Raw genomic sequence first — 14,675 nt, 5'->3', positions numbered from 1 at the left:
TCCCAGCATTAGGCTCTTCTCCAGTGAGTCCTTCCTTCTCATTAAGTGGCTAAAGTATTTCAGTTTCATCTTCAGGATCTGGCCTTCTAAAGAGCAGTTAGGATTGATCTCCTCTAGGACTGACTGGTTTGATCGCCTTAAAGTCCAAGGAAGTCTCAGAAGTCTTCTCCAGCACCATCATTCAAAGGCATCAATTCTTTGGCGCTCAGCCTTTCTTATGGCCCAACTTTCACAGCCAAACATTGCAACTGGGAACACCATAGCCTTGATTATACACACTTTTGTTGGCAGGGTGATGTCTCTGCTTTTTAGTATGCTGTCTAAATTTGCCATAGCTTTCTTCCCCAGGAGCGTCTTTTAATTTCTTGGCTGTAGTCCCCATGTGCAGTGATCTTGGAGCCCGGGAAAATAAAATCTGTCACTACCTCCATTTCTTCCCTATCCATTTGCCAGGAATTGAGAGGGCCAGGAATCATGATCTTAGTTTTCTTAATGTTGAGTTTCAAGCCAACTTTTGCACTCTCTTCCTTCACCCGCATCAAGGGGCTCTTTAGTTTCTCTTCACTTTCTGCCATTAGAGTGATATCATCTGCATATCTGAGCTTGTTGATATGTCTTCTGGCAATCTTAATTCCAACTTGTGATTCATCTAGCCCCGCCTTTCTCATGATGTGCTCTGCATATAAGTTAAATAAGGTCACAGTATACAGCCTTGCCGAACTCCTTTCTCAATTTTGAACCAATCAGTGGTTCCGTGTCCAGTTCTCACTATTGCTTTTTGACCCGCATATAGGTTTCTCAAGAGACAAATAAGATGGACTAGTATGTATGTATGAGAAGCTCATAGTCATATAAGCAGACATAAATCAGAAGTTTATAAAGAATTATTATTTTGCTACATTATTTCAGCCCACAGATTGCAATTTATTTAGCAGAGTATGATCAAGTGAACCATGTCTTAGTACAATGGAAGTACTCAGACTTGAGTCAAACTATTTGTCATCCATCTCTAGGTGACCATCAGCCTTTAAGAATTTTAAAAACTAATTATTTGCCAATGCTACACGTAAAGATTTCAGAACTGCATGCCAATCTAAACAAATTTACTACTTTTCTCTCCTAAATTTTGATCTAATAGGAAATTATAGCTGCTATGACCTATAAAGTCTTTTCATTGCTTTGAGACAAAACAGTGTTGGGCACATTGTACAGTCTAAAGCGCTACAAAGAAAATATGTTTTAACTTATCTGGACAAAGCAAAATAATTAATGACAGAACAAGAGTGCAGAAGATGGCCTACTGTACAGGCCCGTGTTGGCGAACCTATGGCACGCATGCCGGAAGTGGCACCCAGAGCCATGTTGCCCGCATGCGTGGCGTCACCCATTCTTCTTACGGGTTTCCAGGGCACGCATGCACACTAGCCAACTAGTCTGCTGGTTACTGGTGCGCATGTGCATGCGATGATCATCTGGCCTTAATGTCTTAGTGCGCATGCGCACCGGCCATGCTGTCATTGCCCGCATGTAGCCCAGGACTCCGCCCTTTGCCAGCCAGGAGCACTGCAGCCAGTCGCTCCCGTACACCCGGCTGCCTGCCTGCCTTGTCACCGCCACCATGAGAAAAGGCCCTGAAGTTGCACTGCCTGGGAGCCACGTGGGCTGCCACAGGGGGAGGCCAGGTATGCCTGGCTGGACGCTGCCCGAAGCTGAGCTCGAGGCTGGCAGGAGGAGGAACATTGCCTCTTACTGTCTGCTGCCGCAGCCTGCCACCATCCCATCTCCTCTGCCAGGTGCTCCTGCCACTGCCAGGGAACCAGTTGTGCTAGAACCGCTGCCGCCAAGGGCGAGGGGTGGTGGTGGCAAGGATGGGCGGTCCGGGTCTTTCCTGTCTCCCCTACCGAGCAGACTTCTGGCATAGCCCCAGGCCTCCGGAGGAAGGGAGGGAAGCCCCAGCCTGCTGCTCCTGCCACCGCCACCCTTGCCCCCAGCAAGAACGGTTCTCATGCTGCCACTTCTCTGGCAGCACCAGGAACAACTTCCAGGGCAGAGAGGGCGGGGGCAGGCTGTGGTGGCAGGCCATTCTGACCAGATAACAGACAGACTACTCCTGGAGCAGGCAGGAGAAGGAGAAGCCACCAGAGAGGAGGCGAGCTGCCCCAGGAGGACTGGAGGAGAGCACAGCTCCTCACTCATGGAAATCCATCAGTGGGAAAGTGGTTGTGGAAAGCGGTAAGAAATGTGCAAGCCAGGAAGCGGTCATGCTCCCTGGTAGGAGAGGGTTGCACATTCACTCCAGCAAATGTTTGTGCAACCCTCTCTGGCCAGAGAGCATGACCACTTCCTGGCCAGCGCACCTCTTACCGCGCCCACTTCCCGACGGGTAGATATCCATGAGTGAGAAGCTGCGCTCTCCTCCGGTCCTCCTGGGGCGGCTCGCCTCCCCACTGGCAGCTTTTCCTTCTCCTGGCTGTTTCAGGAGCAGCCTGAGACTCTGCTTTCCTTGGCAAAGCGCTTCATCATTGCAGCGCAGGGGACAAGCGCGGCACCGGGGGATCCATGCAGCTACTATCCCACCCCTCCTCAGCCTCGGCCAGGCCGCGAGGCTCCAACTCGAGGAGGAGAAGACGGAGGAAGGGAGAGGGGAGTCCAAACGGCAGCTACCTTGAGCAAGCCGCAGTGCTATTAGGCAGGGCTTCTGGAGCAGTTCACCTTCTCCTTCTCCTGCCTGCTCCAGGAGCAGCCTGTCTGTTACCCGGCAAAAACAGCCCACCCTCTCTGCCCCAGCAGTTGCTCCTGGTGCTGCCAGAGAAGCGGCAGCACGAGAACCGCTCTTGCTGGGGGCAAGGGGTGGCAACGGCAGGAGCAGCAGGCCGGGGCTTCCCACCCTCTCTCTCCCGGAGGCTTGAGGCTATGCCAGAAGTCTGCTCGGGCGGGGAGACAGGGAAGCCCCGGACTGCCCTCAGAATAACAACTTTTGAGGCCTAAAACAGGGTGGGGGGGCGAAATACATGTGCAGGGCGCGCATGCGCAATGTAGGACGCATGCGTGGGGGTCATGTGTGCATGCGCATGTGGGAGGATTTGCATTGCATTATGAGTGCTGGCACACATCGAGCTGTTGTGCACGCACTTACACACTTCCGGCACGCCACGAGAAAAAGGTTTGCCAACACTGGTATAGGCTATAAAATAATGTCAGTTTTCTTGCTGTTTTCATTAAAACTGGTTCAGGATGGCTTGATGGCAATTTTTCTTGTTGCCAGACTGTGCCTGGCAACCAATAGAATCAATGGAAAAGTTTGATTATACAAAGCAATAACAGCACTTTGAAATTTCCACAAATTGTAGGTTATGCAGAACCCTAATTTCTGGTTCCTATTAAAATCTTCCACATGTACAACAAGAACAGTAATAAATATTTCAAATAAATCTCAGGCCCAATTATTTATATTATTGGACCATTGCTGAGATAATGCACATGCTCTAACAGCCTATTTGTTTTTTTCCTTAGAAAGTCTTTATTAGTGCAGCGACAAATAACTAATTTTTTAAAATTGCATTCTTTCCACCATTCCCAACTTTGGTTCAGACTTTAGATGTAGCCATACTTTATTTTAGAGTGGTTTCTTGAATAAGCCACAACTGGCCAGACTCACATATACCAAGTTATAAAATATGTTTCATATACCTGGCACTAAATGACCAGGTTCATATAACGTGCCAAGCTACAATCAGATAAACTACACTCTAAGTTGACAGAATGAACAAACACGTGTAATTATTGCAGAATGTGGTTGAGCTACAGCAGGGCTGTCAAACTCCCAGCCCTCAGGCCAGATATGTTAACATGCTTTTTAATGAGCTTTTTTAATGTATTGAACAAACATAGTTGAAGGGTGGGATTGAGCACAAAGACAAATTTAGCAAACTAAATTCAAGGTTTGCATGACTGTGTAGTCTTAGAAGCTGCCTCTTACTGGCTGAGAAAAGTAAGATAGTCTGCTTAGTCTACAAATTATAATGAAAAAAGGAAAAGCATCAATTGCTGTTATCTACTGTATTCTCAGTGTTTTTTCTCTTGTCTTAAACAGAAATTTTACTTCTTAAGCAATCGATTACATATTCTTTATTGTTCCCCACTTTAAATTATAATTTAATAATCAATTTAGTTAATATTAATGTTCAATTTAGTTAATACTCATTTTTAACTAAAATGAAAGATAAAAAAGATACTAGTCCACCCTTCATAAAGGGCAAAAATAAAATATGTGCAGGTTTTCCAATTAGTTACATGGAACAGGACTATCTCGATTGCATTCCTGCTATTGTACAGTATTGTTTCTAAGTCATGAATGGCCAGCGCGACCTTGCAAGAAAGTTGAGAAGATTCTGTTTGTCCACTTTTTTTAAAGACACAGAAACCATTTTTTCCATTCTCCAAGAAAACAAACAAACAAACAAAAAACCCCAAACCTTTTCAAACCCTTATATGACTTATTATCTAAGAGGTTATCATTAAAGCCCATTTTAACGGTAGGGATGCATATAGATTGCATTCTGATTTCAACACTAGATAACGCAGGGTTTGGTTCCCTATCATTTCTGAATTTTTGAAGTTTATTTTTTCTTTCTTTCTGGGTTTTGATGACCACAGACTTGCACGACTTTCCCGTTACAATATCTGAAAGAAAACGTGTACGCCTTGCTGGAGAAATAATATACCGCTCAAAAAAATAAAGGGAACACAAGCAGAAGACATCCGAGATCTGAATGAATGAAATAGTCTTATTAAATACGTTGTTCTTTACATACAGTAGTTTATACACTGCTCAAACAACTAGAGGGAACTGCAGGTTCAAATCTTACCAGGCTCAAGGTTGACTCAGCCTTCCATCCTTTCTAAGGTAGGTGAAATGAGGACCCAGATTGTGGGGGCAATAAGCTGACTTTGTATAAATATACAAAAGTATGAAGGCTATTGCTTAACGCACTGTAAGCCGCCCTGAGTCTCCGGAGAAGGGCGGCATATAAATCAAAATTAAAAAAAAAAAAAAAACTCCTGTATGTAACGAACAAAATATTTAATAAGGTTATTTCATTCATTCAGGTCTCTGATGTCTTCTGCTTGTGTTCCCTTTATTTTTGTGAGCAGTGTATAATTGCCCTTTCGCTGCATTAGATGCTTACAAGTATTTTCTTGCAGTTCTTCCTGCGGAGGGACCTTAATTATTTCAATGCCCTGCAACAAGTTCAATAGGAAAAAAAAACCCTGACGAATTCTTTTGAGTTAACTTTTAAACACGTGCTCCGCTCATGAAAAGCACCCCCTACGGCAGGGATCTTCAACCTTGGCAACTCTAAGCCTGGTGGACTTCAACTCCCAGAATTCCCCAGCAGCAAAGCTGAATTCTGGGAGTTGAAGTCCGCCAGCCTTAAGATTGCCAAGGTTGAAGACCCCCCCCCTGCCCTACGGAGACCAGGAACCGGAAGGCGAGTTCCCGAAGCCTTTTCATTTCATACCGAGGCATGGAAACTCGGAAGCGGAAGTGGCATGTTTGACGGCGGCGGTGCTGCTGCGGCTGCGTGTGGAAGAGGAGCTCGGGGTCGTTGGTTTGCAAGGTTTTCCTATCTTGGGGGTTTATCCTTGTCACCGGCCGAAGGAAGGTTTCCCGTCTCTATGCTGGCCGCCTTGGGATTGACGCCGCCATTATGATGCCTGTCTTCAGAAGCAGCCGCCGCGACTTTGCCTTCGGGCCGTGGAAGCTAACGGCCGCTCGGACCCACATCATCAAGTCGGCCGATGCCGAGAGGTGCGATTGAGCGTGATTGTTGGGGAGGGGGGGGGGAAGGTTGCGATTGCAGAGTGCAGTCTACTACCAAGATACTGATTTTTCCCCCCCCTGGCTTCTCATCTACGAAGTTAGCAGTGGAGTATTTAGTATGATTAGTGGTCCCTTTGCAGAATACTTTTCAGACTTTTAAAATTAAGCTGCTTTGTTAGAGAACTCTATAAAATCAGAGCTTCTCTTACTGATATTCCCATATCAATCTATTTTCAATATACCGTACCTTTCTCTCTATTTAACAATGCTTTCTAAAGAGTGCTCCAAATATATGAATAACTTTGCATATATGTTTTTGTGTCTTTTTCCTGTTAAGCTGTGATTGGCTTGTATTTGACAAACCGTATTAGATTGCTGTTCTGATTTCATATTTGTTATTAGAATTACCTTCTGTATATTTATTTATTTATTTATTTATCTATTGGTTCAATTTATATGCCACCCGTCTCCAGAGACTCAGGGAGGCTTATAATGCATTAAGCCAGTGTTTCCCAAACTTGGCTATTTTAAGATGCATGGACTTCAATTCCCAGAATTCCCCAACCAGTATGCCTGGTTGAGGAATTCTGGGAGTTGAAGTCCATACATCTTCAAAGAGTCAAGTTTGGGAAACACTGCATTAAGCAATAGCCTTCATACTTTTGTATATACCTGCTTAGTAGGGCTTTTGGCCCCCCCTAAGCGGTGTTGTTTTTTTAAGTCAGCTTATTGCCCCCACAATCCGGGTCCTCATTTTACTTACCTTGAAAGGATAGAAGGCTGAGTCAACCTTGAGCCTGGTGAGATTTGAACTTGCAGTAATTGCAGGCAGCTGGTGCTATTTAACAGCACTTTAGTCTGCTGCACCACCAAGGCTCTACACAGCATTCTTACCTTCCGTCATCCCTAAAAGTGAATCACAACTGTCTAGTGTTCGGGGAGAAAGAGGGAAGCTGTCCAATTGCTAATTTCAAATATGTAATAAATGTATACTAAAATATTATATGGTAAAATATACATATTTATTTTAAATTATAAAATTAAATTATAAAATCAGCTCCTAAATAATCTAATCTTGTGTCTGTGTAGGTTAGCTGAAGAACTGCACATGCCATGTGTTCCGGAAATGATGTTTGGTGACAATATCCTAAGAATTCAGCATGAACTGCTTTTTGGCATAGAGTTCAATGCAACTGATGCTTTAAAATGCGTAAATAACGCCCAAGGAATGGTTAAAGTTGCTTGTGCAGAAGAGTGGCAAGAAAGCAGGTAATAGCATATTTATTTGTGAGTTTTTTAAATAGTATAGCTTGATGGGCCCTAAGGAATGATTTTGGAAGCTATGTAATGCTTCAGATCTGATTCCCCCAAACTGCTTCAGATCTTATACTTGTCTGAAATTCTTTTAAAGCAATTTCTTATTTTGTTTATTTGGTCCCATCTCATTGAAGCAGATAAACCATGTAATCCTTATAACACTATTGGGTTAAAGAGTGGTAGGCAGGTGCTACATGTGCACTAGTGTATTCTGAAGCATCTTTTGGGAATCAGTTCTGAAGGGTTGCAGTTCCTTAATACATATAATCTGTATTTATGTTGTTCACTTGATACACATGTGGTCTTGTACAAAAATAATTGTTCAAATATATCAGATTGTCTGAGGAAGAATCCTGATGAAATATCCAATATTTTCCTTCATCTTTGAACAGCTACCATCTAATCCTACTATATACATGTTACTTCTAGGTGATTGAAACTGAATTTACTTCAAGGTCACAATGTACATGATTATAAGTATAAGCATAAAAGCAGGAAGAAGTGAACAGGGCTACATTGCTTCTGTAGCTAACATTTTTGAGGGAAAAAATAAGAATTTTTTTTATAGTAGTAAAAAAATACTGTAATGCCTTATCACATTTTTTCTTAGCACATTAAATCTATCAGTTTACAGATGCATATTGATTTATAGAATCATCATTGATGTATTTTGTAAAATAGATGTGTAGAAATACTTTTTTGCCTGGTCCTGTACCTGATAATGCTATATTTGTCTTTTCCTGTAGGTCTGAGCCCGAACACACAAAGGAAGTTGTTAAACCATATGATTGGACTTACACAACAGACTATAAAGGAACTCTGCTTGGTGAAACACTAAAGTTAAAAGTATGATTGTGATGGTCAACTATTTGCAAGAATGAATTTGTTGAACAGTTGGGGAATCAATTATATGAGAAAGAACATTTAATTTCTACTGTGTTGTTCTAGGTTTCTTCCACAACAGAACATATAGATACAGAGAAATTAAAAGCCAGGGAACAGATAATGTTTTTTGAAGAAGTGCTCTTGTTTGAAGATGAACTTCATGATCATGGGGTTTCAAGTCTGAGTGTCAAAATTGTGAGTCCAGTAATCTTTTACATGCTTCTTCCATAATTGTATAAAATGCAGAAAAATACAGAACTGAGAGAATCACAAACCTATTAGTAATATTCCTTAAATTTGTTTCTTTTGGGCGTTTTCCTATTTAAATTTCAAATAACCTTTTATTTAGTTGGAATTATATAATAAAATAATTAATTAAGTTATATAATGCGGATATAAACAAGTCATTGCAAAAATGCAATAGATTGATTTTAAAATGATGCAGGAAACATTATACAAAAATGTATATCGTACACACACATGGTGATCAGATTACATTTTATTTTGTAAGGCTTTTTATTCAGAGTGAGAATAGGACAGTTTTTAATTTTGTGAACATTTCTTTTGTAGGAAAAATCTTTCCTTGTACAAGAGAGCAAGATTTTATGTGCTTTATACACTACAGGTAGTCCTTGACTTACAAAGGGGTGTCAAACTAGCGAAGACAAATTGTTACGTGACGTATCACAACTCCTCCCATTTGCTAAAATGGGTGGATGTGGCCAGCACATGATGCATCTGGGCTTCGAGTTTGACACCCCTGAATTAACAAGCACAATTGAGCCCAAAATTTATGTTGGTAAGTGAGAAATTTGTTAAGTGAGTTTTGCCCCATTTTATGACTTTTCTTGCCACTCTTAAGTGAATTTACTGCAGTTGTTAAGTTACTAACATGATTGTTAAGTGAATCTGTCAGAAGTTTGCAAAAGGGGATCAAATGACCCTGGGACACTGCAAATGTCATAAACATGAACCAGGTGTCAAGCATCCAGATGTAGATCTCATGATCACGGGGATGCTGCAACAGTCATAAGTGTGAAAAATGGTCATAAGTCACTTTCTTCAGTGCCATTGTAACTAAGCGGTCAATAAACAAATTGTTATAAGTTGAAGACTACCTGTATAGTGTATGCTAAAAATAATGTCTACATTGCTGACATTTTCCCAGACTTGTAAAAATACAAAACTGATTAGCTTACAGATTTTCCTGATCACATATTTGTGCCTGCAGGAAATTAATATCTATTAAGATTATCGTCTTAAAAGTTATTGGAAAGGTAATATTATTCTTTAATGAAGGCTTTGAAGACATTTACCATGTTTTTAATTACCTGTTAAAGTAATCTGTTTTAAATGTGTGCAAGTGTAAATTATTTTTGATATGTTTGACAGAGAGTAATGCCTTCCAGTTTTTTTGTGCTGTTGAGGTTTTTCTTGCGAGTTGATGGAGTTCTTATTAGGATGAATGATACAAGAGTTTATCATGAGGTAAGAAAATCTTAATGTGAACATTTGGTTGAAAAAGTCATAAAAAACAGGATATACTTTGATGCTTAGAAGTGACATTTTATTTGCTAATGCACGTATGCCATTGTCTCTAATTTTAGAAATATGATATGCAGCTTTGTTAGCTGTTTCTTTGTTCAACTATCGTGTTTCCCCGAAAATAAGATCCTGTCTTATATTTTTTTGAACCCTGTAATAAGCGCTCGGCCTTATTGCCATGCGCTCAAAAGCCCGATTGGGCTTATTATCAGGGGATGTCTTATTTTGAAGGAAACAGGGTAGTTGAATAGACTTCTAAAAATCCCAAAGATCTCTCTGCTTTGTTCGCTGTACATGGCTTTTGTTAAGTAGACCTAAAAATATTAGGAATGAGATATGCAGCTATTAGTTTTTTAATTTATATACTGTCTGTAATACAATTATTGTAATACTGTGTACATTCCATCTGTACTGTGTAGAACAGTATATTTTAAAATACAAATATTCAATATATAGATATATACTACCTAAGTACATCCTGTATGGATCTTATCAAATTTAAAATGGCATGTGGATCTACATATGTTATTTTCAGCATTTCCAGTATGAATGTAGTTGGTTTATTACTATCTGTAAATAATACTATATTTACAGCATCTGTATTGGATATCATAACAGGATTTTGTGTTTAGTGTTGCAATAGATAACTTTTGTACTACAGAAGTTTCATTTTATTTGAAACTATATGTACATATTAAATCTGTTTTAATGTTATGAAAATACATTTTATCTGCTTTCTTTTTAATAGGCTAACAAATCATACATATTGCGGGAATATACCTCTAGGGAAAGCAAAGTATCAAATCTAAAGGTATCAATATTTTGAAAAAATACAAATATATATTCTACCTGATATTTATATTCTATCAAGATTACTCAGTGGGTCCATTCGTATGACTTGAACAATTTGACAATTTCCTCTTCCAGTTTGTTCACTTTTATGTAGTAACTGGCATGCCGTGTGGCCTTCTGCCCCATTGTGGCTGCGAGCAAGCAGAAGTGGGCCTCCTGTATATGGGGAAAAAAAAGACATCCCCCGAAAATAAGCCTTAGTGCTTATTTTGGAGTCCAAAAATATATAAGACCGTGTATTATTTTCGGGGAAACAATTGTAGCTTCTCATTCTTGTGATCACTCAAGAGTATTTGTGTATGCAGGACTAGTAAGTAAAAACCTTATCACATTAAATTCAGATATTCCTGTTAACCATATTTTATATTTTAAACCATATAACCATAAAACATTTTTAATAACAAAAATTTCTACTTATTCAAAAGATTAAACTTCATTTCCTGTTGTAATTATTTATTCCATTATTTAATCTCAGACTCGCATCTGAGCTTCTAAAATTATATAACATGGGAAAAGATTTGGTAAACAAGTTCTTAAAATTCATATGATTCTGTTTCTAGTCAGTGGTGTATATTGCTATTATGCCATTAATGCTAAATGTCTATTGCCATCACTGTTGCTTCGGTCTACTGGCTGTGGAACAGTGCATACTAAGTATTGAGACTCACTTCTGCTGAATCACCTCATAAAATTCCAGAAAAATGCAAGCCAGTTCTAGCACGCCACTCTCCCTAGTGTAATAATTTGTTATATAGTTCTGTTGCATTCAGAGTTGTAAATGCAAGTTGGGAGACCATATGAAGAAGTAAGCAATTTCATTTCACTTTCTCTAGCTGTCTAGTTTTCAGAGTAAAAGAAGAGGAAACATTGGAAAACAAAAATCTGTAGTTAAAAGAATATTTCCCAAACATGTTAATGTAATGTTAACTTACATTTATATTTAGATATACTTTCTCTTTTGTTGTTCTCTAAATAATGATCTCTCTCCTATTTCAAGCACATTCCCCCAACACTTTTCACGGATCCTAATGAGATTGCCCAGTATTTGCCTGTCAAAGAAAATATTTGCGAGAAGCTGGAATTTCCTGAGAACTCATGTCATGAATCTGCAGCTGCACCAGAAGGCACTTAATGAGATCAGCATAATCTGTTGAACTTGATATAGATCCTGTTCTTATCTTCTTGGCCCTTAGCACTGAAGATGCTGGATGAAGATCTGTCTTGAGGCCTGGCTAAAATTTCTGTAGCCTTGGGTGGGTGAAGCTAACTTGGAAGTTTTTCCTGTACCTTCATTGTGTCTCTGTTTTGAATATGCTCTCATCTAATAGGAAATTGCTGTTACTGATATTGGAGAGTAATTCCCCAAATCAGGATCAGTTATATTAAAGTATGCAACATTTCAAGAAAGACTGCACAGATGTTCAAAAATCAAAACAGAACAAGAGTCCTTCATAAGTGCAGTAACTTTTAAGGATGTTGTTTTAACATAGTCTTTTGTTATAAAAGGACTTGTGTTTCATATAGTGTGAAAGAGAATAATTAATTATGTTTCTTCTCTAGGTTAAATTTGATTACTTTGTTGAGGGATCATTGATGCTTGATCAGTTCATGAAATTTAATGTATATTGAATGATATTCTTAATCCTCATTTGCTTGCTGCCTGTCTTATCAGATATCAGCTTTGTTACCTTCTAAATAAAGCAAAATCTTTCACTAATTGTAAAACAAGCAAACTACATAATAAGTTTACAGATAACAATAGGATCCATTTTTGCCTGATTCCTACCATTCTGTCATAAATTAGATGTTAATATGGTATCACAGATTGAAATTGTTAATGCTCCTCCTTGTCAACCTGAAGTTACCTCCTTTTAAATATATTGCAAGTTTATATTGATTAGATTGTTAATACAAATTAAATTCTTATAATATTTGTAACAGAATATAAAGTATTAGTATTGGCCTATTGCAACTATGACAGACACGCATATCAGTATTTTTGATAAAAATGATTGCACATATATTTATAAAATAGTTACCAAACTGCATCATTCATATATTTCTTATAGAAGATAGTAGACTCATAAAAACTCAGTCTGGTACAGTATAAATATATACAGTTCTCTGATATGATTTTTCTTATCTATTGCCTCAAGGGAGAAGAGTGAAAATCAATAAGACTGCTTGTTTTGTTCTTATTCTGTGTTTCAATTTTCTTACTTGAAAAAGCCAAATAACCCTTTCAGAAGTACAGAGATGAGGCAGTCTAATTCAGTGTCCATTGTATTAGCAACAAATTGCATTGGGTCTTATGCAGTGTGTTAAGAGTAAAGATGTAGGTTAACATCTAGATTTTTAAACCATATTAAGCCTTGCCTGAAACAACATTGGATATTTACTACTTTGACATAGTACAAAGGTAAACATTCAGCCAGGCAGGGATTTGGTTTGCTTTGAAAAAAGAGTATGCTTTTCCAATACACATGTTGACTCAAGAATTTATTAAGAAAAATACATTGATCCTACATCTTGAGAGAACTTTAACTGTATATACTGCATAGCTAGTCATGATTACTGGTCATATAACAAAATAGAACTGATAATTAGACTGCAAAAGTGATTGGGATAAAATAGAAGAAGAAACAAGAAGCAAAAAGATTTCAAAAGCAAGGGCAAACAACACTTACAAATATAAAATTAGTCATATTTTAAAATTTCTTTCAAGAAGCTAAATTTATTTTAGTTATTTGTCCTACAACAAATAGTTGCATATAACTGTCAAATTCAGACCAGAGAGGGACAGAAAACTGGATCCTTATCCCTGTATTATGCATATTCTACTTGACATTTAACAGTAGTGAAATCTCCTGTGTGGGATTTGTTCTTGTAAACATTTCTTTGTGAAATTAACCAAATTTATACCTTCAAAAGGTATATTATACCATCAATATTTACAACTTTGAAGTTAATGGAAGTTACATTGTATATCCCTTCATTTCAGTAGCACTTGTGCAGAACTATTTACTAAAGTTGTACTCTTGTCAGCATGAAAAAGGCTTATGTTGTTTAGTAAGAAACATGTAATGGTTTGTGTTCGGTCACAAAATAAAAAAGTTGCATTTAGCATATCACTTTCATTTTAGATATTGCAATAAGAAAGGCCTTTTTTTAAGTGAAAAAAATTTTTCCCTTCAATTTGATTTTCTTCAGATTTGTTGCATGTAATTCCTGTAATAGAGAACCAGTTTGGTGTAGTGGTTAAAGCATCAGAGCCTTGGTACTACAGTGGTTTAAAGCACCCTGTTATTAACACAGCTGCCTGCAATTTACTGCTGGTTCGAATCTCTCCAAGGCTCAAGGTTGACTCAGCCTTCCATCCTTTCTAAGGTAGGTTAAATGAGGACCCAGTTTGTGGGGGCAATAAGCTGACTTTGTATAAAATATACAAAAGTATGAAGGCTATTGCTTAGCGCACTGTAAGCCGCCCTGAGTCTCCGGAGAAGGGCGGCATATAAATCAAATTAAAAAAAAAAAAAAAATCAGGCTAGAAGTTGGGAGACATGAATTCTAGTCCCAGCTGGGTGTCCTTGAGCTGGTCACTTTCTGTCCATGCTACGAAGGAAGCAATGGTAAAGCACTTTTGAAAAACTGCCAAGAAAGCTGCACGGACATGTCCAGGCAGTCTCTGAGAATTATATACAATGGAATGGAAGAAAAAAATTATTGTAATAGTGGAGTTGATCTTTAAGCTTTAGTTGACTTGCTTCCTTGGCTGTCTATGGAGAAGAAACTCTTTAACTCACAAACTTCTAAGGGTGATGATCAATATTATTTTGCTCACTGGATATTATCAACAAGCCTAGACAACTTGGTGAAAAGTCAGTGATGAGGAAGGCCATATATTACTGCCAACCCGTGCCAATTCCCGAATGGTATTCTATTCCCTGGTTTGTCCATCATTTCACCCTGCTGGCTATAGTAGAATGGAGTTTACTATCCTCTGAAGAACTCTTGCTTAATTGTAGATAACCTAGTTCTACAATATTCAAATAGTTATTGATAAGAATTTATACAATATGTGAATGTAGGTTACACTAGGTATGGAAAACCACCATACTTGTTTCTCCCATACACAAGTCATGAATATATAATTATGCTTGTTTACATTAAGGAAAACACACCAGTATCATTGATTCAAAAACATGGGTGTTGAAGGGAATCAATGGGATTTTAGCTACACAGTTGCATTTGA

General features: G+C 38.7%; 1 protein-coding gene across 1 annotated transcript; it reads left to right on the top strand.

Annotated features, from left to right (window-relative positions):
• The first annotated feature begins 5,545 nt into the window (after positions 1 to 5,545).
• On the top strand, positions 5,546 to 13,546 carry TIPRL (TOR signaling pathway regulator). The gene is made up of 7 exons (XM_034412126.3): positions 5,546 to 5,812; positions 6,914 to 7,093; positions 7,888 to 7,987; positions 8,090 to 8,221; positions 9,419 to 9,514; positions 10,320 to 10,382; positions 11,421 to 13,546. The coding sequence occupies exons 1-7, from the start codon at positions 5,712 to 5,714 to the stop codon at positions 11,553 to 11,555; spliced, it is 807 nt and encodes a 268-aa protein (XP_034268017.1). The 5' UTR covers positions 5,546 to 5,711; the 3' UTR covers positions 11,556 to 13,546.
• Positions 13,547 to 14,675: the final 1,129 nt, after the last annotated feature.

The sequence above is a fragment of the Pantherophis guttatus genome, chromosome 5 (genome assembly GCF_059756535.1).
Source record: "Pantherophis guttatus breed Tessera chromosome 5, ASM5975653v1, whole genome shotgun sequence".
NCBI classification, from domain to species: domain Eukaryota; kingdom Metazoa; phylum Chordata; class Lepidosauria; order Squamata; family Colubridae; genus Pantherophis; species Pantherophis guttatus.
Note: the sequence above shows the minus strand (reverse complement) of the source record. Positions and strands in the feature narration are given on the sequence as shown.

Excerpts from the sequence above, each read along its gene's own strand:
- TIPRL (XM_034412126.3), top strand. The coding sequence starts at position 5,712 with ATGATGCCTGTCTTCAGAAGCAGCCGCCGCGACTTTGCCTTCGGGCCG. Across the intron at positions 9,515-10,319 it reads ATACAAGAGTTTATCATGAG|GCTAACAAATCATACATATT; the intron begins GTAAGAAAATCT and ends TCTTTTTAATAG. Across the intron at positions 10,383-11,420 it reads GCAAAGTATCAAATCTAAAG|CACATTCCCCCAACACTTTT; the intron begins GTATCAATATTT and ends TCCTATTTCAAG.